Raw genomic sequence first — 21,653 nt, forward strand, 5'->3', positions numbered from 1 at the left:
GGTAGAGAGAAGGGACGAGAGAGAACGCAAAATAAAGAGAGAGAAAGAGAGCTAGTAAGAAAGAGCTGGAGAGCAACAGACAGAGACAGAGACAGAAACAGAGAGAGGGGAGCCGGGCCCCCACGCTGGGCCCCTCAGACCTGCTTCGGGCTCCACAGGAGCAGCTGGAGCCTTGATGAATCTTAACACCTCGTTAATGCAGTCGTCACAAACGAGCCCGACGTGTGGACGACGACCTCGAGGCAGAACGAGAGCGAGCGAGGCCAAAGCGGCTCTTTACAGACTCAATCACAGGGAAAGCCAGCGGGCCAGGTTACAGGTCAGCTCTGTGGAGAGGCGAGCACACGCACAGCAAGAATCCACGTTTTCTACCAAACAAACGTGTACACGGGGACACGAGCGGCGGGACGAGGCGCAGCTCCCACAAGACGAGACGAGAGAGTGACTGTGAGGTCCAGACACACAATAATATATTTTCTCTATTTTGTATTTTTTCTGCCATTATCGCTCCGCTTTTTAGACCCACAGCTTCTCAAGAGGTGTAAACTAGAAAACGCCACAAGGTCATTTCCCTCAGAACACGCGCTCTGAAGAGATAACGCTTCAACGCCAACGTCCATTACACTCAAACAAAAGCCGTCAGAACAGAAAATGAAATGTCCCCGTGACATCCTCGTCCTCGCCCGGCCCCGCCTCCTGTTTTCAGACGCTCTTCCACTTCCTCTCTTTCCCCCTCGTCACACAGAATGTAGGTCAGCCTTTCCTACGGCGCCGCGCTGCCACCTTTCCTCTGCTTTTCTCCTGATGTCTGTGTTTTTCGCGCCATATGTGAGGAAAATGCAACAATCAATAACTAGAATAAAAGTTAAACAATCACTTGAGACGAATCGCTTATTGAAATCCAAAACCGTCAACGATTTAGCGATCAAATCACCATTGTCGGATCTATAAAACGTGCCACGTGTTTAAAAAGGAGGTTATGATTCAGACGGAGCAGGATTTACCTCAGAATGACACATGCAAAAGTAGTGTTTTAACTGAAATACCGATCTGGAGATTGTCTCAAGCTTCATCTTAGTCCAAAATGTGTAAAAAGTCTCAAGTTCACAGGCCTTTCCCATTCACAGCCCATTCCCATTTCAAACAACTAAACTTTTAATTGAAATAATTGCTGCTTGATAAAGGGATAACCAAAATAAAATGGTTGCAGTCCTAATAAAATACTATTCAATGGACATTTCCAGTGTTTAAACTAAATTAAATGTCTGATTTCCACTAGCCGGTACACGTTAGCGCTAATGCATCGTCAATGGGAGAGTTAGCGTTAGCCTCCAAACATGACAAACTATTAAAATGTGGGGCTGTTTTGGCGACTGACGACCGCTCGACCAGTAACATCTCGTTAGAAAACCGCGCATAGAAGAGTTTTGTGTGGATTGTTGCCTAAACTAAACGTCAGAATTAGCCAGTACACGTTAGCGCTAATGCATCTTCAATGGGAGAGTTAGCGTTAGCCTCCAAACGTCACAAACTATTAAAATGTGGGGCTGTTTTGGCGACTGACGACCGCTTGGCCAGTAACGCCAGAGCCTCGTTGGAAAAACCACGTGCCAAAGAGTTTTGTGTGGATTGTTGCCTAAACTAAACGTCAGAATTAGCCAGTACACGTTAGCGCTAACGCATCCTCAATGGGAGAGTTAGCGGTAGCCTCCAAACGTCACGTCCATTCAACCACCAACAACAACAGGCAAAGTGGGGAAAGTGTCAGACTAAAAATCAGACGTTTTACATAAATACACAGTTGTCAGTATCAATACTTTAGTGTGCAGTTCCATCTGGGCCTCACTCTCCCTCCGTCCCGCCTGTGGCCTCATGTGAAACGCACCGTCAGCAGAGGAAGGTGAATTGTTCAGAGCGATTGTGTTTCTCACTGTTTATGCGCCAAAGTCAGAGGAGAGGAAATTAAAGTGACCCTGGTTTCATCCACAATTGTCGGCTGCATTTGTCAGCGCGGCACCAGAGAATGGAGTTTGTGCACTTTGAAGCTGAATACGAGACGAGGCCGGCTGTCTCACGCCGCACTGGAGGGGCGGGGTTATTACACTCATGGTTTTACACTTTTCAAACCGTGACAGACAGAACAAGTTAACAAAGTCACAAAGCATTTCTCACTTTTGCAGCTATCGAATGGGCGATATTGTCAAAAATGAACATCTCCATATCTAGATTCTGATGATATTTTAACAATGCATCAGGAATGAGCTAAAATGTGTCTCTAAAAACATGAATGGAGCATAAAATTAACCACAAAAGTGCAGAAATATCACTTTGCACACTTGTTCTGAAGGTTAGGCATTTTTGTTTCCGTATTTTGATTTGGTTTTAAATATTCCATCAATGCAGAGTCAAATTCACAGTGAATTTAGCGACACAAACGTCAGCAATCGATCCAAGTGAGTGAATCGTGGCATCTTACATTATATTCTGAATTTAGTGTTGAATTTGATTGCTTGAAAATGAAAGTATTGAAAATGTAAAGGTGATTAAAAAAGAAAAAAAAAAGATTATGGTTATAATTTATTTCTTTTTTTTAAGACTTTTTTTAACTGAGAAAAACACAAAGATTCAGAGTCATAGAAATTCACCGACATTTAAAACTCAAAGTATGATGAAACTGATTATCTCAAAACACTGAGCTTCAATCAGACGGAGTGAGATAATGTTCTGCATAAAAACTGAACAAACCAAACCCAATTCTCTATTTCAAACTCCAATAAGAAACAGAAAGGAAAATGTGGGAAACTGTTGAACGCTTTTAGCGCTAAAACCTAAATGTAAACCAGGACGAGCTCGTGTCTAAATAATCAGTCTTCAACAAATTCACTCAACAATAATTTCAGCCCATGGATTTCATATATACTTAAACGTAAAGATAATTTAGGATACTAACTTGGATATGAATTAAAAGATCTTCATGTAAAAATGTCCCACAAACAGAAAATGTCAGTGTTTCAGAAATGTCAAGTAAAGAACAGCAGAGGAAGATAAAATTTGGTGTGTGAACGTAATCGCGAAGTAAGATCTTCCCAAAATCTCCTCAAAATCTCCCCAAAGTCTCCCCAAAATTTCCAGAAAATCTTCCCTGAATCTTGCACAAAATCTGGTAAAGAAGTAAAGAACAGCAGAGGAAAATAAATTTGGTGTGTGAAGGTAATCCTCAAAATCTCCCAAGAATCTCCCCAGGATCTCCTCAAAATCTCCCCCAAATCTTCCCAGAATCTCCTCAATATCAACACAAAATCTCCTAAAAATCGTCCTAAAATTTCCCCAAAATATCAACAAAATCTCCCGAAAATTTTCTCCAAATCTCCTCAAAATCTCCCAAAAATTCCCCCCAAATCTCCTCAAAATCACCCCAAAATCGCCCCAAAATCTCCTCAAAATCTCCCCAAAATCTTCCCAGAATCTCCTCAAAATCTCCCTAAAATTTCCCCCAAATCTCCTCAAAATCTCCCTAAAATTTCCCCAAAATCTCCCAGAATCTCCCCAGGATCTCCTTAAAATCTCCCCAAAATCTCCCCAAAATCTTCTCAAAATCAACACAAAATCTCCTCAAAATCTTCCTACAATTTTTCCCAAATCTCCTCAGAATTTCCTCAAAATTTCCTCAAAATCTCATCAAAATCTCCCCAAAATCTTTCCAGAATCTCCTCAAAATCAACACAAAATCTCTTCAAAATCTCCCTAAAATTTCCCCCAAATCTCATCAAAATCTCCCCCAAATCTCCTCAAAATCTCCTCAAAATCTCCCCAAAATTCCCCCCAAATCTCCTCAAAATCTCCCCAAAATCGCCCCAAAATCTCCTCAAAATCTCCCCAAAATCTTCCCAGAATCTCCTCAAAATCTCCCTAAAATTTCCCCCAAATCTCCTCAAAATCTCCCTAAAATTTCCCCAAAATCTCCCAGAATTTCCCCAGGATCTCCTTAAAATCTCCCCAAAATCTCCCCAAAATCTTCTCAAAATCAACACAAAATCTCCTCAAAATCTTCCTAAAATTTTTCCCAAATCTCCTCAGAATTTCCTCAAAATTTCCTCAAAATCTCATCAAAATCTCCCCAAAATCTTCCCAGAATCTCCTCAAAATCAACACAAAATCTCTTCAAAATCTCCCTAAACTTTCCCCCAAATCTCATCAAAATCTCCCCAAAATCTCCTCAAAATCTCTCCAAAATCTCCCTAAAATTTCCCCAAAATATCTTCAAATTCTCCCTAAAATTTCCCCTAAATCTCCCAAAAATCTTCCCAGAATCTCCTCAAAACCTCCTCAAAATCTCCCAGAATCTCCCAGGATCTCCTTAAAATCTCCCCAAAATCTTCCTAGAATCTCCTCAAAATCTCCCCAAAATCTTCCCAAGATCTCCCCAAATTCTCCTCAAAATCTCCCTAATAGTTTTTTTTTAATTTCCCGCCATATCTTAAGCAAACCGTTTGTACGTAAATAAAAGCCTTGGGACAGTCCTTACTTCTCGTAGGTGGCGGTGATGAAGAATGCGTAGACGCTCGTGTGCTTGTGGTGCCGGATTTGGATGATGAGTTCCGGGATTCCCAGTCGGATGTGGTTCAGTAGCCATAGCAACGTGTGGTCGTCGATGGAGTCTGAAACAGGAAGTACACACACAAAGTGCACACACATTTTCAAACAGTGTTCCCACGCAACGGTGTATATTTACTCCACAGCGGCGGTGCTCGGAGATGCTACGTGCTAGCGCTAACCCTAACCCTAAGACGTGATCCAGGCCGAACCCACTCACAAAAATCCACATCTTTGCGTCTACTATTATCGCCGTGGCAGCTGAAGTGCATCGGAACGCGCTTTGAGTGCACTTGGCGTAGTGGTTGTGCTGGAGCGGGATCTAGAGCCGCTATTTTTCGTGCAAATACTTCTTCTAAGTACTTAATGTGGCTCTCGTATCATACCTCGTCACACGTGCTGATTCTGGAGCCGTACGTTAAAAAACAAGTGAATACTTTGGACCAAATGGGACTTTTATTTTAATTTAAATATTCTTTTGTTTGTGTTTATGTTTAGTATTTTATGTCTCTCTGGTCGTACTTAGGACCAGCACTTTTACTTTTGTACTTCATTACTTTCCACCACTGTCATAGAGTTCTTACTCTATGACAAACTGCTGTATTTAAAGACTGCTGTACTCGTTTTATTGACCTTTATTTAACATTTATCATCTCTTTTTCAGTCAAGTGAATACTTTGGACCAAATGGGACTTTTTTTTTAATTTAAATATTCTTTTGTTTGTATTTATGTTTAGTATTTTATGTCTCTCTGGTCGTTTTGTGTTCTGTTCTATTGGTTTGTTAAAAAAAAAATTAAATGAATAATAATGAAAAAAATAATAATAATTAAAATAATTAAAAAAACAAGTGAATAACTAGGATGTCTGTTAATAACATGACTTAAAATAAATAAATAATAATAATAATAATCAGTTGTAATTGGACGGAGCGTTTGCTATAATCATTTACAGAGATACTGAAACTTTGTGTTCTCATCCATTTCCAGAATTGGACCAAAATAATTTAAGATGCTCTTTTACAATTCCCTTGTTAGTGGAATAAATTAATTCGACAGTTCCCAGTCCAAACATTATATTTAATAAAGAACACAGCCGTTGCTTAAGTGTATTACGCACAGTACAATGTGACTCAGTGACAATGCATCAGTGAATCGTGTGTAATAAAACTGACAAAAGTGAAGGATACATGCAGAACAATGGCATTATAAATACAACACAACAAGCCAGTCTAAAGGCGGATTAGACTATTCCACGTGAAGAAGACTGGGGGGATATTACAACGACACTGTGTACACTGAACTTTACTCTAGTTTACAGAGTTTACATGTCACTGTAGGTTGTAAATAACCATCTTCATTTGACCTTTTTTTCATAGTAAACCTCAATACTGATCTAAAACTGCTTTATAATAGAAGCGGGTTCACTCACTTCCTGTTCTACTAGTGCTGAACTGATAAGCCCCGCCTCTTCGTCGTGGCGTTTCACTGCAACAAGCCGCGGATTACGGTTATTTACATGTTTTTAATGTCGAAAATTATGTGACATTTTAGAACACTGCATGTATCTGAATTGTAGAGTTTGATTTATTTATTTTTTATTCATTTTATAAGCACTGGCAACAGAGACAAGGGCGGGGATAAGGGGTAGGTGAAAACTGAAAATTTCCTTGCACTCAAACACTGGACTATACAGGATTACTCAAACATGCACGAATCAGGCGACCGGCAATGAGGGAACTCCGTAGTGACGTTGAGGTTAAAAGCTCATGAAAGACAGTGTTTTTCACAATAATACTAATTTAATTTCACGCTAATGGAAGTGGCGGACGCATGTTGAGAGGCAGAACTGCCTCTGCGGTGGTTCCTGTTGTCAGCGAGTTATTAAAACTGATCCACGACGCTCATACCTCTCTTCAAAATGATTTACAGCCAAACGCAAACGCCACTCGCAGCATTCTCCCTCCGAGAATGTGAGGAGAGGGAAGAGTTGGAGGAGGGGGTGGAGGATGGAGAAGGGGGGGAGGGGGACGATGGAGGAGGGGGAGGAGGATGGAGGAGGTGGAGGAGGATGGAGGAGGAGGAGGATGGAGAAGAGTGGAAGAGGATGGAGGATGGTGAAGGAGGGGGAGGAGGATGGAGGAGGGGGAGGAGGGTGGAGGAGGAGGAGGAGGAGGATGGAGGAGAGTGGAAGAGGATGGAGGATGGTGGAGGAGGGGGAGGAGGATGGAGGAGGGGGAGGAGGGTGGAGGAGGAGGAGGAGGATGGAGGAGAGTGGAAGAGGATGGAGGATGGTGGAGGAGGGGGAGGAGGATGGAGGAGGGGGAGGAGGGTGGAGGAGGAGGAGGAGGAGGAGGATGGAGGAGAGTGGAAGAGGATGGAGGATGGTGGAGGAGGGGGAGGAGGATGGAGGATGGTGGAGGATGAGGATAGAGAGGGAGGGGGAGGAGGATGGAGGGTGGAGGAGGGGTGGAGGATAAAGGAGGGGGAGGAGGATGGAGGAGGATGGAGGAGGATAAAGGAGGAGGAGGAGGATGGAGGAGGATGGAGGAGGGGGAGGAGCATCCCGGGCGGTGCAGCAAATCAAACAGTACTGACATCAACTGAGGCAGGACCGTTCAGTTTGCATTGGATTCAAACGAGCCGCTCTACAATAGCCGTGAAGGCGTCGGTCAGATTCACTGGACACTGCACAAACCGCCGCCGCCGAGGCCGAATCAGATCCCCGCGCGTTTCCATGACGCAGCAAAAGCCACCGAGGCAGTTAACGGCGCGAAAAGAAACAACGTGACCTTTGCAAACGCTAATGGCGGCTACGCGCTAATAAAGGAAAATGGAGAAATGTGCCTCGTCGAGCGATTTTCCGCCGTTATAAACGAGGTCGCGGCGAATCAAAACAGTTGAACCAGCAACTTGTCTCCATGGAGATGTCGTTAGTTTGCCTGGAATGTTCCGAGGTATGGCGTTCAACCAGAATCAGAAAAAGGTTTTATGCCATTGTCGGTGAATAAGAACAAGATTCACAAACTAGGAACTTTCTCCGGTGATAAAGTGCAACATGAAACAAGAATATAAAAGCAAAGTCGCGGGTCTGATCTGTGGAGAGGCGATCCCTATGGGGGACAGCAAAGTGTATCTTAACCTTAAAGTTCCCCCTACAGGTCGAACGCATTATATTTTGAATTTAGCTAAAAATAATTAAAAAAAATATCACAGAATAGCACAATTTTTAGGTTTATAATTTCACTTCCTGTTTGTAATTGATGACATCACACTAAGAAAAAAATCATCTAATATAACAATTTTTTATTTGACAAATAAAGATATATGAGAGCGACTTTATTTTGTTGAATTAATGTTTCGAGCCCAAAAAGTTGTGTTTTTTTTGTCTAGATCCTGCATAAACTGGAATGAGTGTCCCTGGTGTGATGTCACAGTTTCTACAGATTTTTCTGCGTTTTCTCCACAAATACCTGCTCGATTGGTGTAAAACTATAATAAGTACAACAGGTTTGAATACACAAGTCAAAATTAGAACGTTGTAAAAACCTGTCATACACACTTTAACCTCACAGTGAGAATGTGTGATTTTTTGAGCCATGAAATTGAACCAAATGCGTTTCTTTGATTTCATTTGTGTCCGTGGAGCGATCGTTTCACTCAAATTCACTTTTTACGGCAAAATGGAACCTGAAAGTTTTGAAAGAGATTTAGAACACTTCATCTGGCACACAGACTCGTTACTTACTGAGGAACATTCCAGGTACACTCATAACATCTCCATGGAAACAAGCATGTAACAGAACCAAATGATAAAGTACGTTCCACTTTTCAGTCCAGACCAAAAAATGTAGTGGAGTAAAAGGAACAGACACTTGCTCTCAAATGTAGTGAAGTTAAAGTAAAAAATATCTAGTGTAAAAACGACTTAAGTAAAGTATAGAATGTTACTTAGGACCAGCACTTTTACTTTTGTACTTCATTACTTTCCACCACTGTCATAGAGTTCTTACTCTATGACAAACTGCTGTATTTAAAGACTGCTGTACTCGTTTTATTGACCTTTATTTAACATTTATCATCTCTTTTTCAGTCCTGGCCCAAGAGGGAGGAGCCTATTGTGCATGTTTTTTGTACGCAGACATGGGGAGAACATGCAAACTCCACACAGAAAGGCCCAGCTTCGGTAACCACATTTGTGCCCCTCATTAACGAGCCCTGGTGGAAAAAATGTGACGCTTTAGAGACTCAAAAGAACTCAAATCAAATTTGTAACGTCATTTCTGTGGCTCGATATTGACGCAAGGGGCCCTGACAGAGCGCAAAGGGCCCTGACAGAGCGCACGGGGCCCTGACAGGAGTGGGAGTCTCTGACCTGCAAACGTCATGAGCACGTCGCAGTTCTCCGTGGGCACCGTCTTCATCCACGACTTGTGAGACATGATGTGCCTCCCAGCCTGCAGCAGCCTCTTCCCAAACAGCTTATCTGTGACAGGGAGAGAGGGAGGGAGGGAGAGAGAGAGAGAGGGGGGGAGGGGGGGGAGGGAGGGAGAGAGAGAGAGAGGGAGGGAGGGAGGGAGGGAGGAAGAGAGGAGGGAGGAGGGAGAGAGAGAGAGGGAGAGAGAGTCAGTTTTACACCTTCACAGCGTGGGACATTTATAACATCATCCTTGGGCTCCAGGGGCCGGAGCCGCTCTCCTTCACACTCGGCTGCACAATATGTCTAATTGTGATTTTCGGACTATTGCCATTTGATGTATATGAAAATACCTAATGCAAACATTTGGATTCTCTTCATTCTCTTTATCTGAGACTGAACAATGAACTGATAAATACAAGAATCCTGCATTTCTGAACGAAGAGGATTTCATCCAAAGACAGGACACTTTGTCCTCTTTCAAAGACATTCTATTTTCTAAATAAGCTGCAGCATTTGTGATTTATTGTAATTGAAATTGCAATAAATTGTTCTGTCCTTCTCAACATAGAACGCTCCACATCAGGGCATTATATCATACTGTCTCCATGGAAACGAGCAGGTGACGCCTGTTCACACCGCAGAACCGCAGAGCCGAGCCACGGAACCACGGAACCACGGAGCCACAGAGTCACAGAACCACAGAGTCACAGAGACACAGAACCACAGAATCATTTGTACATGTCAGGTCTTAAAACACACTTCCATCTGAAGCATTTCTCTTTGGACTCTTTAAACGTCGGCCTAATCTATGACATCACGCACTCGCTCTGCTTTCATTGGTGGATATTCATTTGGATAAATCCACCACAAGCAGATCTGTGGAGGGAAAACGCCTTAGAAATAACCCCTGTAACTGAATAAAGGTTTAATGCCAACATGGGGAACATCTCCACAGAGACAAAAATAGAAGGTGGACCACCAGAAAAGATCCATAGTGCATCTTTAAGACATTATCAGCATTAAACACACTGAAGCGAGTGTCAGTTCTGCAGGAAAGCGACACATTTCAGTTCAGACCTGGCCAAACAAACTGTTTGTCCCGAAAGAGCAGCCAAAGAGATGTGAGTACATTAGTATTTTTAGTGCTCTGCTCCAAGAGGACGCGGGATAAAGGGAAGCGAGAACTGCAAAGACACAAGCTCAGAGTAAAAATAGCATCAAGAGAAACCATGCCTGGGTTTATGGGGTATTTTAGTTCTGGAGATGTTCTTTCGACAAAACCACAACAAACTTTGTGTACTGGTCATACATCTGCCACTGATGTCATTTTATCATATCTTCCAGTTGAGCAAATGTATATACACACACTACATTAATAATCTTCCTTTCTTATTATATTGCTGTAATGTATTTTCTGTTTCTTAGTTGGGTAGATCAAGGTTTATCATAACATCTCGACTGAACTGACTCACACTTCATGGAGACGTTTACCTTCGTCTGGACCGAATATTAGGCCCTCGCGTTACTTCTTCAAAGGGGGCATTACTTTTGAACCAAAACATGATCATCATATTACATTTGTTCATTGTAAACGGCAACATTGATCTAAAACAGCTAATTAATGGAAACTGACCCGCTCACTTCCTGTTCCAAACTGCAGAACTGATAAAGCTCACTCTTGAGTCTCAATTCTAGGAATAATCAGAACTATGTACAGGGATGTGGGCGGGGATAGGGGAATCTTTGAAGTACTCAAGCCTCTTAGCATAATATGTCCCCCTTCAACACAATCCCAACCTGATCAAACCATGTTCACTGGAATTTAGCAAATGGATAATTGTCCCAGACCATCTCCTGATGTTAGACCCTCAGAAAACCTCTGTGAGCACCACAGAGAAGGAGAAACTGTAGAAGAGAGACTGTGGAACCAGAAAGGAGGAGAGAGAGTGGTTCATCTAGTGAAGAGAGTTCATCCAGGCAGAAAAAGAGCAGTTCATTTAGTCATAGGGTCCCTCACTGTGTGTTTTTTCTTGTCTTTGTGGCACGAATATCGAATATCAAGCCTTTTCCTTTGTATCAATATTTTGAAAGTTTGAAATGTGAATATTGTGACTAGACAACTGCACATTTACCTTGCGTTGTCCTCAGAGACCTCAGAGACCTCAGAGACCTCAGAGACTCACCCACGCGGCACTGGCTCAACTGACCTTTAGCCTATTTCCAAAGCATCACCAAAAATAGCTCCACGCCACGGCCGCAGTCGCACCGCTGCAGCGCCACCCGGCAAAACCGCTCGCACACATCGCGACCCGAACAGAGACGCGTCACGGAAAGAACGCGAGAACCCGACACCTCCTTGTGCTCTGAAGTCGACAAAGACGCCCAGTGTCTGCGCAGCGAACACTTTAAATGGGACTGACCTTTGGAGTGACCCGGGCCGTCGCTCAGCTGTCACCCCACGGTCACACGCTAATGGTCCTACGCTCATGAATCATAAAGACGGAGAGAGGGGGAGAGAGAGGAGAGAGGGAGAGAGGAGAGAGCAGGGAGAGAGAGGAGAGAGAGGAGAGAGAGAGGGGAGAGAGAGGGGGGAGAGAGGAGAGAGAGAGGGGAGAGAGAGGGGGGAGAGAGGAGAGAGAGAGGGGAGAGAGAGGGGAGAGAGAGGAGAGAGGGAGAGAGGAGAGAGAAGGGAGAGAGAGGAGAGAGAGGAGAGAGAGAGGGGAGAGAGAGGGGGGAGAGAGGAGAGAGAGAGGGGAGAGAGAGGGGAGAGAGAGGAGAAAGGGAGAGGGGAGAGAGAGGAGAGAGAGAGGAGAGAGAGAGGGGAGAGAGAGGAGAGAGGGGAGAGAGAGGGGAGAGAGAGGGGAGAGAGAGGAGAGAGAGAGGAGAGAGAGAGGGGAGAGAGAGGGGAGAGAGGGGAGAGAGGGGAGAGAGAGGAGAGAGAGAGGAGAGAGAGAGGAGAGAGAGAGGGGAGAGAGAGGAGAGAGAGAGAGGGGAGAGAGAGGAGAGAGAGAGGGGAGAGAGAGGGGAGAGAGAGGAGAGAGAGAGGGGAGAGAGAGGGGAGAGAGAGGAGAGAGAGAGGGGAGAGAGAGGGGAGAGAGAGGAGAGAGAGGGGAGAGAGAGGGGAGAGAGAGGGGAGAGAGAGGGGAGAGAGAGGAGAGAGAGAGGAGAGAAAGGGGGAGAGAGAGAGAGGAGAGAGAGAGGGGGAGAGAGAGAAGAGAAAGGGGGAGAGAGAGGAGAGAGAGGGGAGAGAAGAGAACAGGGGGAGAAAGAGAGAGGGAAAGGAGAGATGGGAAAGAGAAAGGAAGAGAGAAAAGGAGAAAGAGGGAGAGGAGAGAGAGTGAAAGAGATAAAGGGAGCGAGGGGGTGTGTGAGAGAGAAAGAGAGGGGTAGAAAGAGAGGAAGGAGAGAGAGAGGAAAACAAAAGGGGGACAAGCGAGGTAGAGAGGGAAATGGAGAGGAAAGGGAAAGATGGGGAAAGAGAGAGGAAGCAGGAAAAAGGAAAAGGGAGAGAAGGAGGGAGAGTGAAAGAGATGAAGGGAGAAAGGAAGAGATAGAGGAAAAGGAGAGATAGGAAGAGGGAGAGAGAGGGAAAAAGCGATCAATAAGATAAGTAAGGGGGAGAGAGAAAGAAGAGTGAGGAAAAGGAAAGCTAGGGGAAGAGCGAGGAAGCGCGAGGAGTGGAAGAAAGAGGGAAGAGAAAAAAGGGGAGAAATAAGGAGAGACATTAGGAAGAGATGGAGGGAAAGGTGAGATGAGCAGAGAGAGAGAAAGGATGGAGAAAGGGGAAGGAAGAGGAGGAAGACAGTGAGGAAAATGAGAGAGGAAAGGTTGGAGAACGGGAATGAGGAAGATAAAAGGGGGAATGAGAGGAAGAAGAGAGTGAGGAAGGTGATGAAGAGGGCAAAGGAGACAGAGAGAGAGGAGGAGAGACTGAGGAAAAGGAGAGATGGAAGGGAGGAGAGAGAGTCTGTCCTCCCGAGTGTGGGCGTCCTCCCGAGTTCCCCCCGAACCGTTTAGTTCTGCCACATTTCAAACCCAAATTTGCGCGTAATGCCATTTTACGCCAACGCGCCCATAAAACACGTTTTATGTAAATGTTGTAAATGTTGTTACTCCAAAAATGTCTCATCCGGGCAACATATTCCACAGCGACAAATGCAAATAAATAAATAAAACATAATTCAGACGAGACCGAGAGTTCATTCGCAAAGCGGCATAAACACATTTTCTCCAGTAAAATAGAAACAAGTACAATATATTTACCCGAAAGTTTAAAGTCCATATGACACGTTAAACTATACATTTCACTAAAACGCAGTGAACACAAGTATATTTCAGTTTTTACTAAACATTTTCCCTATTTGTCTCCAGTTTGACCATTTTTGTAAAGTATATAATTGTACTTCCTGGTTGGACATGAGCACAAATATGACATAGAGGTAATTCCACAGCTGTTACCTAGCAACTAGACTGTAAACAAGAGACGAAATCCATATAAATGACACAAAGGTTATGATTTGACAAACAATAACACAATTTAACACCTTTATTTTGTCGAATGAGGGTTTAAACTGTCAGAAAAGTGTGTCCTTTAAGTGTAAACTGTCCCTGTGTTTTCAACGGCATGTCGCACATTGATGACATCACAGAAGAATTCCGTTTTATAACTCAGCTCGACTTCCTGTCATTTTAAATTCTCATTTTTCAAAATGTCTTCACAAATGTCAACTTAACGGAAGCAAAACTGTGTTAAATATTTCAGTTTCTGTAACAACAAACCATAACATCATCTAAGTCAGAATTAGAAAAACAGGGAAACTTCATATGAACTTTAAGTATTTATTGCGCCAAATAGCTAATAGGGACTGTTGTGGAATAAATACCAAAAAAGACAAAAATTGTTCCTAAATACTATCTTGTTTTTTGGTGAGTACAATATTCTTTGAGTGTTCGACCCTTCACCATAAAGTTACACAGTGCACCTTTAAACATAATTATATCCAGTCACCAAAGTAAAAGTGTAACTATGGTTTACTTACTCGTCCTCCTCTGGCTCCACGCGGCTTTTGCTCTGAGGACGATACTTCCCCACATCTCCAAACACAAACAAAAACCCACAATGTCCCGCTCTGTGGACCAGAGGCTGCAGGACGGTCTCTACTATGACGCTCCTTTAGTCTGCCTGTCCCGCTCTGTGGACCAGAGGCTGCAGGACGGTCTCTACTATGACTCTCCTTTAGTCTGCCTGTCCCGCTCTGTGGACCAGAGGCTGCAGGACGGTCTCTATGACGCTCCTTTAGTCTGCCTGTCCCGCTCTGTGGACCAGAGGCTGCAGGACGGTCTCTGTGACACTCCTTTAGTCTGCCTGTCCCGCTCTGTGGACCAGAGGCTGCAGGACGGTCTCTGTGACGCTCCTTTAGTCTGCCTGTCCCGCTCTGTGGACCAGAGGCTGCAGGACGGTCTCTGTGACGCTCCTTTAGTCTGCCTGTCCCGCTCTGTGGACCAGAGGCTGCAGGACGGTCTCTGTGACGCTCCTTTTGTCTGCCTGTCCCGCTCTGTGGACCAGAGGCTGCAGGACGGTCTCTATGACGCTCCTTTTGTCTGCCTGTCCCGCTCTGTGGACCAGAGGCTGCACGATGGTCTCTATGACGCTCCTTTAGTCTGCCTGTCCCGCTCTGTGGGCCAGAGGCTGCAGGACGGTCTCTATGACGCTCCTTTAGTCTGCCTGTCCCGCTCTGTGGACCAGAGGCTGCACGATGGTCTCTATGACGCTCCTTTAGTCTACCTGTCCCGCTCTGTGGACCAGAGGCTGCAGGACGGTCTCTGTGACGCTCCTTTAGTCTGCCTGTCCCGCTCTGTGGACCAGAGGCTGCAGGACGGTCTCTGTGACGCTCCTTTTGTCTGCCTGTCCCGCTCTGTGGACCAGAGGCTGCAGGACGGTCTCTATGACGCTCCTTTTGTCTGCCTGTCCCGCTCTGTGGACCAGAGGCTGCACGATGGTCTCTATGACGCTCCTTTAGTCTGCCTGTCCCGCTCTGTGGGCCAGAGGCTGCAGGACGGTCTCTATGACGCTCCTTTAGTCTGCCTGTCCCGCTCTGTGGACCAGAGGCTGCACGATGGTCTCTATGACGCTCCTTTAGTCTGCCTGTCCCGCTCTGTGGACCAGAGGCTGCACGATGGTCTCTATGACGCTCCTTTAGTCTGCCTGTCCCGCTCTGTGGACCAGAGGCTGCAGGACGGTCTCTGTGACGCTCCTTTAGTCTGCCTGTCCCGCTCTGTGGACCAGAGGCTGCAGGACGGTCTCTGTGACGCTCCTTTAGTCTGCCTGTCCCGCTCTGTGGACCAGAGGCTGCAGGACGGTCTCTGTGACGCTCCTTTAGTCTGCCTGTCCCGCTCTGTGGACCAGAGGCTGCAGGACGGTCTCTGTGACGCTCCTTTAGTCTGCCTGTCCCGCTCTGTGGACCAGAGGCTGCAGGACGGTCTCTATGACGCTCCTTTAGTCTGCCTGTCCCGCTCTGTGGACCAGAGGCTGCAGGACGGTCTCTATGACGCTCCTTTTGTCTGCCTGTCCCGCTCTGTGGACCAGAGGCTGCACGATGGTCTCTATGACGCTCCTTTAGTCTGCCTGTCCCGCTCTGTGGGCCAGAGGCTGCAGGACGGTCTCTATGACGCTCCTTTAGTCTGCCTGTCCCGCTCTGTGGACCAGAGGCTGCACGATGGTCTCTATGACGCTCCTTTAGTCTGCCTGTCCCGCTCTGTGGACCAGAGGCTGCACGATGGTCTCTATGACGCTCCTTTAGTCTGCCTGTCCCGCTCTGTGGACCAGAGGCTGCACGATGGTCTCTATGACGCTCCTTTAGTCTGCCTGTCCCGCTCTGTGGACCAGAGGCTGCAGGACGGTCTCTGTGACGCTCCTTTAGTCTGCTTGTCCCGCTCTGTGGACCAGAGGCTGCAGGACGGTCTCTATGACGCTCCTTTAGTCTGCCTGTCCCGCTCTGTAGGCCAGAGGCAGTGGGCCGGAGGCTGCAGGCAGACAGGACCTGACACACATGTTAATGAGGCCCATTCAACACGAGGGCAACACTGGCCTCACGTGAGCAGCGCAAATGAACCAGCCACAAACGAATGAGACACAAGGTCAAACACTGACGATAAAACCAGGGCGAAGGTAAAAGGTTATTTCAGTTCAAGTGTAGATGCGAGTGGAAGCTAAAAGTATGTAATAATGTAATGAAATACTCTTTTTTTTTTAAGCCAAAGTGATAAACGCCGCGTGTGGTCCGAGAAAGCATGTTTTTTAGATGATAAAAACCTTCTTAACGTTCTCAGAATCAAAGATCGTCGGTTCGAATCTGGCTACGGACACAAACATAACATAAACATCCTTAAATTAACATAAGACCCTTTTCCGTAATTAACATGAGACACGTACACAAATTAGAATAAAACACAGCACCATATGTTCGTGTCAACGCAGATGGATTACACGGGGTAAATTGCCACACATTTGTCACACGTGCAGCGTAAACTAAACTAAACTAAATCCTAAAGTTACATTTATGTATTTATTTTGACTGAAAGCGAAAATATAGCTTTCGTCAGCAAAGGCCTCAGTGTTTGTACATCGTTAATTTATGTACAGTTTATGGTTTATGGTGTGATATTAACTCCCACTTATATTTGATGGATCCAAAAGGGTTTTAAAGGTCCCACATCAGACATGAACGTTTACAAAGACGAGGCCAATATTTAACACCCATTGTCGCCATTAACAACCGTTACATCACCCAACGCTGACATTTAAATATTGTTCACATTCCCGTTGCTAGGGCACAAATGTGTGACAAGGGTTCACAACAAAGAGGTTCTAATACTCAGCAGCGATGAAGCCTCAATAGGTCATAATGTATATGTTTGTGAATAAAATACCCTGCAAATACATAATGATGCGATATATACAGTACATTAACAAGTATTATTGTTATTATTAGTATAAAAAAATGCATAATAAGAGAAGAAAAAAAACATATATAAGTCGCACTGGATTATAAGTCACATTTTTGGGGGAAATGTATTTGATAAAATCCAAGACCAAGAACAGACATTTAATCTTGAAATGCAGTTTAAAAGAATGACAGATGAGAGAACATGGTGGATAGGTGTACGTATGCTAACGCTAACACCTTCAGCTACATGACGCACAGACAGAACTGTGGTAAGTGTCTGGTATGTTAACGTAACATATTAACAGTTATTCAGAGAACTATAGCATAAAGAACATGCTAACAAGTTTACCAAAGCATCAGTTTTACCCCAAATCACTAAATCCATTGAATTCTTCTTCCTCTGTGTCACTTCTAAACAACTCCACAAACTCCAGAGGTAGAGGAAGTGCAGATTCTTCTTCTGCGTCGCTTAGAGCCTAGAGCGCCCTCTTGTGGTTGCCAGTGTGAAAATAACAAATACTATCAAGTCGCTCCGGAGTATAAGTCGCACCCCGGCCAAGCTATGAAAAAAGGTACATTTGGAATCGGATTGAAAGTGAAAAAGTGAAAATTTATCGCACATTTCGGTCCATTGCTGTCGTTTCCTTCACTTTTGTCTGTAATAATATGTCAGTTATATGTCATTATTACAATACATCACTATCTTTTGCTGTGGCTTTGTCATTTTGCAGCACTGGAGAAGGTCTTACAGGGTCTTTCAGGGTCTCACAGGGTCTTACAAGCAGGTGGTCCCGGGTCTAACAGCGACAGGCATAATGTCGCTCACGTTCTTATCAGTCCGGAGCCAAGCCTTGTCTCTCTCTCTCTCGTTTCTCAATCTGTGGCCCTGCGTCTGACGGGGATATCGGTCTTAAAGCGGCAGATTAAGGAGCCGTGCTGAGCAGAACGAAGGTCACGACGCGCTGTGGAAGGAGCTTTACGTGTCTTTGAAGTGGTAAAAACAGGTTATTCATGACTCCGTTTTTAAGAAGCGCCGAGGTCAAAATGTACGAGAATCTGACGCAGACATAATGTACAAATGTTCACTGCAATTCTTGAAGGATTGAGAAAATACCATTGCATAGACTCGAAACAAAAAGGCAGAGGAAAATATCCCGGCGTTGCATTTAAATTCTCGTTAGTGTCTTAATGGTTTTCGATCTCTTCCTCTTCCTCGTTTTGTCATCTTGTTATAGTGAAACCGCCTCACTTTGCACAAGTAAATGCCCCGGTGCAATAAAACCTAATTGGAAGAAGATGCAGTCACGCCATAAACGCAGTGAGCAAATGTGAAAAAAAACATTAAACCGGTTAGAACGTCTTAAATGGACGCTGGATGTGATGTAAATACACTTTTATAACTTCACCCAATATATATTCTCGAGTGCTTTTCGGTCGTGGCAGTGCTCGACCATCAGGAATACACTCAATTCTCGTTACTGGTGTCGACACCACCAACTGACGTTTAAAGTGCTCTTTTTCAGGTCGAGGTTTTAGACATTTTCAACACAAAATTACAGTTCTTTCTTTTTTAAACGATACAATTTAGTGTAACATTCTGATATAACTTAAGATAATTCTAAAACTGTTCAGGAAAGGTCAAATTGTGTCCTGTTAATGTGATTTTTTCTTAATTTTTTTAACTTGAAGAATCTAGTTTCGATACTACTTTTAGTGTCGATTATTATCTGATTTTTTTTATACTTTTGACAACAGTAAAAAACATTCACACAAAAAGAAAAAAAACAGGAATTTGTCTGATTAATATCAAAATCTATTGATATTATTATTATTTTATTTGATTTTTTTTCTTATTTTTATATAGATTTTTTAAACTTCACTAAAACATTTTAACAAACTGGAAATATTGCTTCAGCAAGCAATAATCATTAGGCTATAAGATTAGAAAAACAAAAACAAAAGTGATTATCAACTAAATCTACATCACAGATCACATGAACAATAACTTGAGATGAACAATTAAATAATAATTAAAGATATAGACATCACATAGTAAAATGGCTCTAAATACGACCGTCTGGACCACGCCTTCATCTGATTGTTTTTTTTTATACATTTTAAGACAAATTTCAAAAATAATTGTACATGAAACAAGACTCACATTGTAATTGCTGTGTAACTAACAATAAAAGTCCAATTCGATCCTGTTTATGTGGTTTATTTTTATCGATAGTTGAGTTTTGACTGATACTTGTGGGTAAATGTTCTGCAGTGTGGCATTAAAGGGGACGTATCATGCTGAATCCACTTTAATAAGCTTTTAACCTTGTGTTTCGTCATGATCTGTTTAATCAAAGTTGTATTTCGATTCACGCGTGTTTGACGTTATTCCTGTTTTGTCCTGCAACTGATGCTCGAGTGCTCTGAAAAGTCTCGTTTTCACCTACCCCCTGACCCCGCCCACACCCCCATGCACGTAGTTGTGATTATTTGACAAACAAAGACTCTGAGCGACACGTGTAGAGTCCTTAAACGTCACGTAGACACTTTTCAAAAACATGTCCCTTACGGTGAAGTCGCTGTGAAGGGGCGGGGCTTAGCAGATCTGCAGTTTTGAACAGGAAGTAGATGTATCCGCTTCTGTTATTAAGCCGTTTTAGGTCGATATTTCGCTTCACACTGAACAAAATGTAAAATAATGATCTACTTATTCGATACAACAATAACTGACAATAAAAAAAGAAAGAAAAATAAGCATGACACGTCCCCTTTAAACCACCTCTGCCTTTCGTTCATCCGTGTGTTTTTATTGCATGAAAAACGTGCTTGCCGTGAGTGGGGTCGCCTCTCCGCAGCTCTGACCTGTAACGTCTCCATGTAGACACTGTAGATGAGTTTAATGCAGGCTTTTTTTAAGTGCGAGGTGGATTTAAAGGGGTGATTTTTGGAGCCAATCACGTTCTTGGAGCCAATCACGTTCTCGAGCAGAAGCAGCGACTCGGGAGAATATCGACGCCGAAGTTTGGGCTGGAGAAAAACTGCCTTATTAAACTCTGAGAACATTTTGGCAAAGTTAGAATGTGAATTGTCTTGGCAGCTATCGGAACACTGTCTCATTAACGCTCGGTTAGCGGGAATCGGCGACGGCGGGATTAAGTCGAGGAGAGAAAAAATAATGGTTTTCACAGTTTTGGATCTTTGTCTTTTTGAATATTCAATGAAGTTTATGGGTTTTTGTCGAGCAGTCGCATATAGTCAGTTTGTTTTTCTTCTATTTTACACAGTAGCTAAATAGAAAGAACATAGCTGGAGTAAAACATTGACAAATAAAAAGCTAAAAATGTGATTAAAATCTTTAGTCTTCTTTTGAATATAATAATCATATTTGAATGACAAATGCGAATCGTGCGTTAGGGAAGGTCCGATATTTGTCTTGCTGTTATTACAGAGAACCGATATTTGCCGATACCAATATTACAATTTCAAAATCCACAAAAAATGTATGATGATATGGCTTTTCGCTTTCGAAAATGTCCAAAATGACAAAATGTACCGTATTTTCTAGACTGTAAGTCACACCTTTTTTCATAGTTTTGGTCGGTGTGCGACTTATAATTATATTTATACTTATATACTTATACTCCGGAGCGACTTATATGTGATATTATTTGTTATTTTCACACTTGCAACTGCATTTCACACTCCAGTGCGACTTATATATGTTTTTTTCTTCTCTATTATGCACTTTTCGGCTGGTGCGACTTATACTCTGGAAAATACGGTATCTGGGCTGCAAAACCCTTTTGTTGCCTGACTGTGTAAACTCCTCCACCTCACTTTTTATTCAATAGTTAGAAAGACAAATCTAGGAATGACACTTGGGTTCACAGACTTCGAAATGTGAAACGATTACAACCGTTTCTATAACAACATAAAACATTTAACGCACATTAAACAGCAGTTGCATTTGAGCCGTTGTTTCACTATAAACATACAGTTTGTAGAGAGCGCTATTGTCTCGGCGTGTTCTTTCATTGTACACGTCCTTTTCTCAAGACGAAGCGATGAAAGGAGCAGGAAACACAGGCAGCGCGACCGAAACAAACGCCCCCTTTTTTAAGAGTGACATCAGCGAGTGGGAGGCGGCCTAATCAACTCAAACACCGCCAATTTCACTAATTAGCACCGTCTGCATCACAAACGGAGGCTGCAAACGAAGCTGAATGGAGCCAGACGTTCGCAAAGCGTGATGCCGCCGCGTACAAGAGATTTAAGGTGAAATTAATTTAGAAAAAAATAAGTTTGGGATATACCAAAAAAAGTATATTATATTGTAATTTATGTTTTGGAGATTTTTGGGTGGAATTAAATAACACAAATAAATTAGGGTAAATCCATCCATCCATCCATTTTCTACCGCTTGGTCCCTTTCGGGGTCGCGGGTGACTGGAGCCTATCCCAGTGACTTCGGGCCTTAGGGGGGGTACACCCTGGACAGTGGCCAACTTGTCGCAGGGCCAATTAGGGTAAATATTAGATACATTAAAAAAAAATTAAATAATAAAAAGCTAATATTTGTAATTGATGTTTAGGAGATTTTCTGGTGGAATTAAATAACAAAAATAAGTTAAATTTTAATACTGTAATTGATTTGATTTTGGAGCTAATATTGAGTATTTTTTCTGTAATAAAGACT

The 21,653-nt window shown here is 43.5% G+C and overlaps 1 protein-coding gene across 1 annotated transcript in view; it reads right to left on the reverse strand.

Moving 5' to 3' along the window:
• Nucleotides 1–21,653, reverse strand: part of LOC140353693 (anoctamin-8-like) — a 93,879-nt gene that overhangs the window by 47,294 nt on the left and 24,932 nt on the right. The window contains exons 2-3 of the mRNA XM_072438368.1: nucleotides 8,967–9,077; nucleotides 4,526–4,658 (exon numbers count right to left, since the gene is read on the reverse strand). Of these exons, the coding sequence (XP_072294469.1) occupies nucleotides 4,526–4,658; nucleotides 8,967–9,077 (244 nt within the window). The remainder of the gene's footprint in view (nucleotides 1–4,525; nucleotides 4,659–8,966; nucleotides 9,078–21,653) is intronic.

This window comes from Eucyclogobius newberryi, unplaced genomic scaffold (assembly GCF_026437365.1).
Source record: "Eucyclogobius newberryi isolate DKJ021-1_F unplaced genomic scaffold, fEucNew1.0.hap1 SCAF_9, whole genome shotgun sequence".
NCBI lineage: Eukaryota > Metazoa > Chordata > Actinopteri > Gobiiformes > Gobiidae > Eucyclogobius > Eucyclogobius newberryi.